The 12,074-nt window shown below is 49.5% G+C and overlaps 1 protein-coding gene across 1 annotated transcript in view; it reads left to right on the top strand.

Moving 5' to 3' along the window:
• LOC311132780 (CUB and sushi domain-containing protein 3-like) overlaps positions 1-11,836 on the top strand; it is a gene marked incomplete at its 3' end in the record, with an annotated part of 471,294 nt that extends 459,458 nt beyond the window's left edge. The window contains 4 exon segments of the mRNA XM_084166101.1: positions 1,249-1,355; positions 3,248-3,335; positions 3,499-3,634; positions 11,677-11,836. Coding sequence (XP_084022227.1) covers positions 1,249-1,355; positions 3,248-3,335; positions 3,499-3,634; positions 11,677-11,836 — 491 coding nt within the window.
• Between the last annotated feature and the right edge of the window lie 238 nt (positions 11,837-12,074).

Raw genomic sequence — 12,074 nt, 5'->3', positions numbered from 1 at the left:
GCACTCAGCCCGAATGGATAAAGTAAGGGTTAAGGTTTGGGATAGGGTTAAAACAAAAAATGTAAAACCAGTCTCCACGACTGGGATCGATCCAGAGTCATGGGATTACCCCCGTCCACAACGCCCTAGCAAAACCCAAGGCTACTTGGTGGTAATAGCGCTCACTGTTGCCCCGAGTCGCCGGTTTTGAAGGCATTTCCCGACGTTCTCAGGACATCCAATCCAATTTCGATGTCAATCTTGAACGACCTGGCTGATGATCCCGATGACTCATTTATTTTACATATTCGTTTTTTGGGGGTGTTTTCACATAGGCGTCCCTAAATATAAAAAATATTCAGTCCCTTAATGTACTTCATTAATATAGCCTAATGGACGTGTAAAATCTCCCCCCCCCCATTTCTCTTAAATGAAATATTAATCAGATCTGACAAATATTTGACAGATTTACCATAATTATCCGGAGTGTCGAGGCCCCTTTTCCCTTTCCCCCCTCGCTCATTCCCCCCTTGCTCTTTCCCCCCTTGCTCTTTCCCCCCTCGCTCTTTCCCCCCTCGTTTCTCCACGAATGCCTTTAGCCCCAGCTGACATGTCATTTACATCATCTAATTAATATTCTCCATTTAAATTGGACTGGGAATTACCCAGCCGTCGCCAATTATGACTTAGACAGGTGAATGAAGAACTATTCATTCACATACTCATTGAGAAGAAATGGCCTTGTCTGGGAGATATAGGGATCACAATGTAATCGTAACGCTGAGGCGAGGGAGGCAGCCATTTTGTGTTTTTAATAACAGCTTATTATACATTTAGAGAGGCCAGGCAATGGATTGGGTGTGTTAATTGAATGTGTCTTATTACTGCCACTGTGTACATCAGTCAGTTCACCTGCAGCTGCAGCGGTGGCGAAGGGCCAGGACCTCTGAGAGGCCTTAATATGGTGCTCCCTTTCTTTGCCTTCAATTGCAGGAGGCAGTTAGAAATAGGAAGTACAGTTGATGAGTGTTCCACTGCTGTAAATTGCTTCATGGTTAAAGAATATGGCTCACTGAGTATTCATATCACCTGCTTTCATTTTCCAGACAGACAGACAGACAGAAAAACAGACAATGAGATAGGAGAGGGAAACAATCATCATGGGGTCATTGTCTGTGATCGTCTCCCCTGAGTACCACCAGTTATATCAGTGTTGTGCCCTGGTCTCACATCGACCCTCTTGTCCCCCTCTATTCTGTTGTGCTGCAGGTGTCTATAAGAGCCAAGAAGCACGGTTGATGCTGCTCATGTACCATGTGAAAACGTCCACTCACACCACGCTGGGCAAGGAGGAGACATGGTCCATGGACGGTTTTGTAAGTTTACCGTTTCTTACTAACAGGAAGGATTTGTGGAATTGACACATTTACATCTACATGTTAGTCATTTAGCAGACGCTAGCGACTTACATACAGTGCATTTGGAAAGTACTCAGACCCCTTCCCTTTTTCCACATTTTGTTACGTTACAGCCTTATTTACATAAATATTCAGACCCTTTGTATGAGACTCAAAATTGAGCTCAGGTGCATCCTGTTTCCATTGATCATCCTTGAGATGTTTCTACAACTTGGAGTCCACCTGTGGTAAATTCAGTTGATTGGACATGATTTGGAAAGGCACACACCTGTCTATATAAGGTCCCACAGTTGACAGTGCATGTCAGAGCAAAAACCAAGCAATGGAATTGTCCGTAGAGCTCCGAGACAGGATTGTGTCGAGGCACAGATCTGAGGAAGGGTACTAAAACGTCTGCAGCATTGAAGGTCACCAAGAGCACAGTGGCCTCCATCATTCTTAAATGGAAGAAGTTTGGAACCACCAAGACTCTTCCTAGAGCTGGCAGCCTGGCCAAACTGAGCAATTGGGGGAGAAGGGCCTTGTTCAGGAAGGTGACCCGATGGTCACTCTGACAGAGCTCCAGAGCTCCTCTGTGGAGATGGGAGAACCTTCCAGAAGGACAACCATCTCTGCAGCACTCCACCAATCAGGCCTTTATGGTAGATTGTCCAGACGGAAGCCACTCCTCAGTAAAAGGCACATGACAGCCCGCTTGGAGTTTGCCAAAAGGCACCTAAAGGACTCTCAGACCATGAGAAACAAGATTCTTTGGTCTGATGAAACTAAGATTGAACTCTTTAGCCTGAATGCCAAGCGTCACGTCTGGAGGAAACATGGAACCATCCCTAAGGTGAAGCATGGTGGTGGCAGCATCATGCTGTGGGGATGTTTTTCAGCGGCAGGGACTGGGAGACTAGTCAGGATCGAGGGAAAGATGAACGGAGCAAAGGATAACCTTGATGAAAACCTGCTCCAGAGCGCTCAGGATCTCAGACTAGGGTGAAGGTTCACCTTCCAACAGGACATCGACCCTAAGCACACAACAAAGACAACGCAGGAGTGGCTTTGGGACAAGTCTCTGAATGTCCTTGAGTGGCCCAACCAGAGCCCAGACTTGAACCAGATTGAGCATCTCTGGAGAGACCTGAAAATAGCTGTGCAGCGACGCTCCCCATCCAACCTGACAGAGCTTGAGAGGATCTGCAGAGAAGAATGGGAGAAACTCCCCAAATACAGGTGTGCCAAGCTTGTAGTGTCATACCCAAGAAGACGCAAGGCTGTAATCGCTGCCAAAGTTGCTTCAACAAAGTACTGAGTAAAGGGTCTGAATACTTATGTAAATGTGATATTTCCTGGGTTTTTTATATACATTTGCAAAAAAATCTAAAAACCTGTTTTGTGTAGATTGATGAGGGGGGAGAACTATTTAATCAATTTTAGAATAAGGCTGTAACGTAACAAAATGTGGAAAAAGTCAAGGGGTCTGAATACTTTCCGAATGCACTGTATCTTAATAACCATCTGACGTGGTGTAATAATGTTGAAATTGACATTTGTTAGACATATCAATGGACATTTGTTAGACATATCAATGGACATTTGTTAGACATATCAATGGACATTTGTTATACATTGTTACTTCATGTTTATTACAAAATGGCCTCAAATGCAGTCCTTGTTTTGTATTTTGTAAAAATACAATTCTGAAAAGTTAGATTTGTCCTTTAAAACGTAACCTCATAGTGAAAAGTACCATTCAAAGAAATGACTGACTGACTGACTCACTGACTGACTGACTGACCGACCGACACACTGAATGACTAACTAACTGACTGACTGACCATATCTGTCTCCCTGTATTCTCCTAGGTGTCTGCAGAACCTGACGGTGCCACTTACGTCTTTCAAGGCTTCATACAGGGTAGAGACTACGGCCAGTTTGGACTTCAGAGGCTAGGTAAACATCTCCACATTGTTTTTATATCAGCTTTCTCAATGTCAACAATGTTGTGTCATTTCAGTATATAGAAATGAAACATGTATGTAATAGATATTTGATATAGGCCAAAAGGTGAGTGTGAGAATATTCATGTTGTTCCTATGTCTCCTCTCCCACACAGGTTTGAACATGTCAGAAAGTAATAACTCGTCCAATCCACCTCACGGTACAAACAGTAGCTCTGTGGCCATAGCAATCCTTGTGCCTTTTTTCGCCCTGATATTTGCAGGCTTCGGATTTTATCTTTACAAACAGAGGTAAGTGTACCTATCTACCACCAGCTAATTTTATACTGTGGGCTGAATTCACAGTAAAGGCCACATACAGATGTAGGATCTTAAGTTGATCACCCTGTTGCAGGATAACTTTCCTGCAATATAGGACATTTTAAACGTGTAGTGTATTTGATGTTTAAAAAGGCTTCTGAAGTTTTTAATTTCCACTTAGACATTTTTTACTTGAAAAATTACACATTTTTTACTATGAAAAATGTCTCAACCCCTACAAAAATGTCCATTAACATACCCCAACCAGAAGCCATGGATTACAGGAAACATCCGCACTGAGCTAAAGGGTAGAGCTGCCGCTTTCAAGGAGCGGGACTCTAACCCGGACGTTTATAAGAAATCCCATTATGCCCTCTGACGAACCATCAAACAGGCAAAGAGTCAATACAGGACTAAGATTGAATCATACTACACCGTCTCTGACGCTCGTAGGATGTGGCAGGGCATGAAAACTATTACAGACTACAAAAGGAAGCACAGCCGTGAGCTGCCCAGTGACACAAGACTTCCAGACGAGCTAAACCACTTCTATGCTCGCTTCGAGGCAAGCAACACTGAAGCATGCATGAGAGCACCGCTGTTCCGGATGACTATGTGATCACGCTCTCCGTAGCCGACTTTTAAGCAGGTCAACATTCACAAGGCCGCAGGGCCAGACGGATTACCAGGACGTGTACTCCGAGCATGTGCTGACCAACTGGCAAGTGTCTTCACTGACATTTTCAACATGTCCCTGACTGAGTCTGTAATACCAACATGTTTCAAGCAGACCACCATAGTCCCCGTGCCCAAGGACACTAAGATAACCTGCCTAAATGACTACCGACCCGTAGCACTGACGTCTGTAGCCATGAAGTGCTTTGAAAGGCTGGTCATGACTCACATCAACACCATTATCCCAGAAACCCTAGACCCACTCCAATTTGCATACCGCCCCAACAGATCCACAGATGATGCAATATCTATTGCACTCCACACTGCCCTTTCCCACCTGGACAAGAGGAACACCTACGTGAGAATGCTATTCATTGACTACAGCTCAGCATTCAACACCATAGTGCCCTCAAAGCTCATCACTAAGCTAAGGATCCTGGGACTAAACACCTCCCTCTGCAACTGGATCCTGGACTTCCTGATGGGCCGCCCCCAGGTGGTAAGGGTAGGTAACAACACATCTGCCACACTCATACACAACACGGGGGCCCCTCAGTGGTGCGTGCTCAGTCCCCTCCTGTACTCCCTGTTCACCCATGACTGCCTGGCCAGGCACGACTCCAACACCATCATTAAGTTTGCCGACGACACAACAGTGGTAGGCCTGATCACCGACAATGATGAGACAGCCTATAGGGAGGAGGTCAGAGACCTGGCCGTGTGGTGCCAGGATAACAACCTCTCCCTCAACGTGACCAAGACAAAGGAGATGATTATGGACTACAGGAAAAAAAAGAGGACTGAGCACGCCCCCATTCTCATCGACGGGGCTGTAGTGGAACAGGTTGAGAGCTTCAAGTTCCTTGGTGTCCACATCACCAACTAACTATCATGGTCCAAACACACCAAGACAGTCGTGAAGAGGGCACGACAAAGCCTATTCCCCCTCAGGAGACTGAAAAGATTTGGCATGGGTCCTCAGATCCTCAAAAAATTCTACAGCTGCACCATCGAGAGCATCCTGACTGGTTGCATCACGGCCTGGTATGGCAACTGTTCGGCCTCCGACCACAAGGCACTACAGAGGGTAGTGCGTACGGCCCAGTACATCACTGGGGCCAAGCTTCCTGCCATCCAGGACCTCTATACCAGGCGGTGTCAGAGGAAGGCCCTCAAAATTGTCAAAGACTCCAGCCACCCTAGTCATAGACTGTTCTCTCTGCTACCGCACGGCAAGCGGTACTGAAGTGCCAAGTCTAGGTCCAAAATACTTCTCAACCGCTTCTACCCCCAAGTCATAAGACTCCTGAACAGCTAATCATGGCTACCCAGACTATTTGCACTGCCCCCCCACCCCCACCCCATCTTTTTACGCTGCTGCTACTCTGTTAATTATTTATGCATAGTCACTTTAACTCTACCCACATGTACATATTACTTCAACTACCTCAACTAGCCGGTGCCCCCGCACATTGACTCTGCACCGGTACCCCCCTGTATATATAGCCTCCCTACTGTTATTTTATTTTACTTCTGTCACAAGCCGGGCTAGAACTCCGGTCTCAGATGTGGAAAGCTGGGGGTACTACCCCTTAGCCACAGAGGAGGTGTTGTAGGACCCAAATGAAACACCCAAGGCAATACTCCAGGTAAGTTGATTTAATGTTCCAAAACAGGAGGCAAAACAAAACAACTCCACGAGGGGAGAAAAACAAACTAAAGATAACTTCGAACAGCTTACTAGGACAGACACGGTGGGACAAAGCAGGAGACACATAGTCAGGACGCAATAACCAAGTGAGAAACAAGGGGAAAACACACAGCTAAAATACTAAAGGGAAAACAAGGCACAGGTGACCTGGATCAAACTAATGAGGACACACGAGGAAGAACTAAGGCAGAGGGGAACACAGCTGACCTCTAGAGGCCCGGAGACAAACAGGAGAAGCAGGAAGCTGACAGGACCCCCTCCTCTAGGAACGACTCCTGACGTTCCTTCCAGAACACCCTGGCCCCCGGGTGCGAAAATCTCGGATCAACCCTGGGTCCAGGATGCGCTCCTCTGGCCCGTAGCCCTCCCAGTCCACCAGATACTGCAGAGAGTTCTGGACCCTCCGGGAGTCCAGTATCCGGCGGACTGTGTAGGCTGGATGGCCGTCAATGATCCTGGGAGGTGGCGGGGGTCTGCGTGGGGGGGCAAAGGGAGAAGACAAGACAGGTTTAATAAGTGAAACATGGAAAGTGGGGTTAATTCTAAGGGAACGAGGGAGAACCAAACGATAAGACACAGGGTTAACCTTTCTAGCAATGCGGAAAGGGCCGATGTATCTCTGGGAAAGCTTCTTGGACTCGACCCGGAGGGGCAGGTTCTTAGTGGCCAACCAAACTCTCTGACCAGCTCGGAAACTAGGGGCCGTCCGGCGGTGGCGATTAGCCTGACTTTGGTATCTCTGGGAGGTCCGAAGGAGGGCACGCCTGGCCTTCTTCCAGGTCCGCCTACAGCGTTGGACAAAGCGCTGGGCCGAGGGAACACCAACTTGCGCCTCCTCCTCTGGAAATAATGGAGGGTTGTAACCGAACTGGCATTCGAAGGGGGACAATCCGGTGGCTGAGGACTGGAGGGTGTTGTGGGCATATTCAGCCCAAATGATATAGGTGGCCCAAGACGTGGGATTACTGGCCGCCATACACCGCAGGGTGGTCTCCAGATCCTGATTAATCCGTTCCGTTTGACCATTAGACTCTGGATGGAACCCCGACGATAGGCTGGCTGTGGCCCCCACAAGCCTGCAGAAGGCCCCCCAAAACCGGGACGAGAATTGGGGACCTCGGTCAGAGACCACGTCCAGGGGAATACCAAATATCCGGAAGACATGGTTCATGAGGAGCTCAGCAGTCTCCTTAGCCGAGGGCAGCTTGGGCAGGGGAATAAACCGGGCAGCCTTAGAGAAACGGTCTACCACCACTAGGATGACGGTGTTGCCCTGGGATAGAGGAAGTCCCGTAACAAAGTCCAGAGAAAGGTGTGACCATGGCCTTCGAGGAACAGGTAAGGGATGGAGCAGTCCCTGGGGTCGCTGGCGTGTCGACTTTCCCTGGTTGCACACAGGGCAGGCCTCAACATAGACCTGCACGTCCTTTTTGATGGACGGCCACCAAAACCGCCGTCGGAGGAACTCCAGTGTGCGAGCACTGCCTGGATGGCATGTCAAGGGCGACTCATGACCCCACTGCATGACGCGGGCCCGAACAGAGAGAGGAACGTACAGGCGACCGGCAGGACCACCGCCTGGATCGGGCTCATGGACAAGAGCTTCTCGTACCCCTCTTTCTAGTTCCCACTGAAGAGGTGCGACGATCCTAGACCTCGGAATAACCGATGCCAAGGGCTTCTCTCGTACCTCGGGAGAATAGACTCGAGACAGGGCATCCGGCTTGACGTTCTTGGTGCCAGGTCGGTAAGACAGGAGGAACTGGAATCGATTAAAGAAAAGGGACCATCGTGCTTGCCGAGGGTTCATCCGCTTAGCCTGTTGGAGATATTCCAGGTTCTTGTGGTCCGTGAGAACCTGGAAAGGGTGCTGAGCCCCCTCAAGCCAATGGCGCCACTCCTCCAAGGCCAGTTTTACCGCAAGCAACTCAAGATCCCCCACGTGGTAGTTGCGCTCGGCCTCAGACAGGCGGCGAGACATGAAGGCACAAGGGTGTAATCTCCCATCCGCACCCCTCTGTGACAGGACGGCTCCCACCCCCACCTCTGAGGCGTCCACCTCCACCACGAAAGGTCTTTCTGGGTCAGGGGTCACCAGAATCGGAGCAGAAGTGAAGCGGCGCTTGAGATCCTCGAAGGCCCCTGCTGCTTCCGGACCCCAGTGAATCTTGGTCCCTCCTCCCTTGGTAAGCGTCGTCAAGGGGGCTACCACCGAGCTGAAATTCTTGATGAACTTCCGATAGAAGTTAGAAAAGCCAATGAACCGTTGAACCTCCTTGACCATGGCAGGTGTGGGCCAATCGTGGACCGCCTTGACCTTCTTGGGATCCATCTCTAGGTGCCCGGGAGTGACAATAAACCCGAGAAACTGAGTCTGAGAAACATGAAATTCACACTTCTCAGGCTTAACGTAGAGGTGATTGTCAAGGAGCCTCTGGAGAACCCGGCTAACATGCCCCTCATGCTCCTTCCGTGACCTCGAGAAGATGAGGATATCGTCCAGGTACACGAAGACGAACAGATTAAGCATATCCCGGAGAACATCATTAATCAGGGCTTGGAATACTGCGGGGGCATTGGTGAGCCCGAACGGCATCACCCGATATTCATAGTGCCCCGTGGGCGTGTTGAACGCCGTCTTCCATTCGTCTCCTTGCCGGATCCGCACGAGATGGTAAGCATTGCGGAGATCCAGCTTAGTACAAATGGAAGCCCCTTGAAGCAGCTCAAAAGCAGTGGCCATGAGAGGAAGGGGGTATCGATTCCGAACCGTGATCTTGTTGAGTCCCCGGTAATCAATACAAGGCCTAAGACCCCCGTCTTTCTTTTCAACAAAAAAGAAGCCCGCCCCAGCCGGGGAAGTAGAGGCATAGATGAGGCCGGCTGCCAAGGACTCCTTAATGTAGGTGTCCATAGCTGCGTGCTCGGGGGAGGACAAGGAAAAGATCCGACCTCTAGGAGGGCAGCACCCAGGGAGTAGATCAATGGCACAGTCATACGTGCGATGAGGCGGTAAGGCAGTAGCCCGGGCCTTGCTGAACACTGCCTTGAACCGATGGTAAACACTGGGGACTCGGGAGACGTCAACAGACTCTTGAAACTGGGTACTAGGGGCTGAGGGACTCTGAAGCATGCAGGTGAGTTGGCAAGTGGGACCCCAGCTTAGAATGGTGCCAGTAGGCCAGTCGATCTGGGGATTATGTCTGCATAGCCAAGGGTGACCCAGGATAATAGGATACTCGGGAGAGTCAATAAGATAGAAGGTCTCCTCCTGCTGGTGTTGAGAGATGGTAAGTCGCAGGGACTGAGTCGCCTCGGTAACCTTTCCTGGTTCCAGAGGTCTGCCATCTAAGGCTGTAACTGCCTGGGGTTGAGGAAGTAGTTGGGTAGGGATCTTAAGTTCCTTAGCCAAGGTTACATCCAGGAAATCACCTGCGGCACCGGAATCGATCATAGCCTGGACCCGATGCTGGTGGCCCCCCCAGGACAGAGTGGCTGGAATAGCCAGGACAGCGTTAGTAGGAGGCGCTCTAATTCTCCCCATCACAGCCCTCCTGTAGCTGGGCGGGGACAGGCGTTTCCCGAAAGCTCGGGGCAAGTGGAGCGGAAGTGGCCGGCAACCCCGCAGTAGAGGCACCGACGCTCCCTCATGCGACGTTCCCTTTCGTTGGGAGAAAGCCTGGAACGGCCTAACTGCATGCTCTCCGGGGAATCCTGGAGCAGTTCAGGAGCCGGGGAAGCTCTGAATGACGGAGTCCAAACAGGAGAAACAGAGCTGCTCAGAGGAACTTGGGACTGAGACACCTGACGGCGAGCCGTTCTCCGCTCTCTTAGACGATTGTCCAGGCGGATGGCCAAGGTTATGAGGGACTCGAGATCTCCAGCTGGTTCCCGGGTGGCTAACACATCTTGAAGGGGCTCAGATAACCCTCCCTGAAAGCAGACCCTCAGCGCTTCATCATTCCATCCGCTCCTTGCTGCTATGGTCCGGAACTCAATGGCAAAATCTGCCGTGCTTCGGGGGCCCTGACGGAGAGACAGTAGGCGCTTGGAAGCCTCCCGCCCACTGACAGGATGATCGAACACCCGCTTGAACTCTTCTACAAATGCAGCGTGGGAGTCACAACAGGCCTCCTGGGACTGCCACACCGCAGAAGCCCAGGCGAGCGCCTTGTCTGAAAGAAGGGTAATGATGTAGGCAATCTTGGAACGGTCTGTGGGAAAACTTGAGGGTTGGAGCCCAAAGGTGAGGGAGCATTGGGTGAGGAAACCCTGGCAAGAGCTTGGATCCCCAGAAAAGGGCTTGGGAGGTGGTAGTCGGGGCTCCGCCAACCGAGAAGGCCTGTCGTCACTGGGGGGTGACCTGGGGGAAGGGAGAGGACCAGGGAGGCGTTCAAAGAGCTGGCGGAGGGAACTCATCATTTCGGCCAGGAGTTGAGAATGACTAGCCATCAGCTCCTCTTGTCGGCTGAGAACGGCTTCATGGCGCTGGAAAGAAGCCTCATGTCGAGTGATCACCGCCAACAGGTCCTGGGAACTGAGTGTTTCTGGGTCCATGAGTGACTTGGTTATTCTGTCACAAGCCGGGCTAGAACTCCGGTCTCAGATGTGGAAAGCTGGGGGTACTACCCCTTAGCCACAGAGGAGGTGTTGTAGGACCCATATGAAACACCCAAGGCAATACTCCAGGTAAGTTGATTTAATGTTCCAAAACAGGAGGCAAAACAAAACAACTCCACGAGGGGAGAAAAACAAACTAAAGATAACATCGAACAGCTTACTAGGACAGACACGGTGGGACAAAGCAGGAGACACATAGTCAGGACGCAATAACCAAGTGAGAAACAAGGGGAAAACACACAGCTAAAATACTAAAGGGAAAACAAGGCACAGGTGACCTGGATCAAACTAATGAGGACACACGAGGAAGAACTAAGGCAGAGGGGAACACAGCTGACCTCTAGAGGCCCGGAGACAAACAGGAGAAGCAGGAAGCTGACAACTTCTGCTCTTTTTTTCTCAACACTTTTTTGTTGTTGTTTTATTTTACTTTTTTATTAAAAATAAATGCACTGTTGGTTAAGGGCTGTAAGTAAGCATTTCACTGTAATGTCTGCACCTGTTGTATTCGGCGCATGTGGCCAATAAAATGTGATTTGATTAATTATAATCCACATAATAATTCGCATTTCTTGTTACCGCAGGATTATTTTCCTACTGTAGTAAACTGGCTCAAATTAAGATCCTACATCTGTACTGTGCTACTGTGTCAGGATCTATAGCAGGGGTGTCAAACTCCACGGAGGGCCTAGTGTTTGCGGGTTTTTGGTTTTTCCTTTCAATTAAGACCTAGATAACCAGGTGAGGGGAGTTCCTTACTAATTAGTGACCTTAATTCATCAATCAAGTACAAGGGAGGAGCGAAAACCCGCAGACACTCGGCTCTCCGTGTAATGAGTTTTACACGTGATCTATAGCGTTTGTTTGACATACGGGTTGCTGTTATTCACGTATAAAACCATGAACCATTGCTGTGTCCTCCACAGGTCTTCTCTTAAAACCCAGTACATCTTAGATAGGCTACATGTTGACTTATACTGACTCTTGTTCTCCATTGAGTCTGAACCATGTCTTTGCCCCTATCTAGGTCTACTCCTAAAACCCAGTACACAGGCTGCTCCGTCCACGAGAACAACAACGGACAGGCGGCCTTCGAGAACCCCATGTACAACACCAGCGCCAAGTCGGTGGAAGGCAAAGCTGTCCGGTTCGACCCCAACCTGAACACAGTCTGCACAATGGTATAATGAAGTCTGCTTGGCGACTGCAACCGCAAACACTGCATTGTTTTTTTTCTTATTTTATATCAAGGTAAAAAAAAAAAAAAAAAAAAAAATGCTTTTGTGAGACGAGCTGATTTTGTTTAGATTGAGACTGGAGATAGCGATGGAGACACTCTAGTAGAGGCGTGTCAGACATTTTTGGCGAGACGAACTGAGGAACAAGGAACCAATCCTCTGGTACTTAAAGCACACTATTCAGGAA

This window comes from Coregonus lavaretus, assembly GCF_964263955.1.
Source record: "Coregonus lavaretus genome assembly, chromosome: 7".
Lineage (NCBI taxonomy): Eukaryota > Metazoa > Chordata > Actinopteri > Salmoniformes > Salmonidae > Coregonus > Coregonus lavaretus.
The sequence above is the reverse complement of the archived record's forward strand: the minus strand, read 5'-3'. Positions and strand labels throughout refer to the sequence as shown.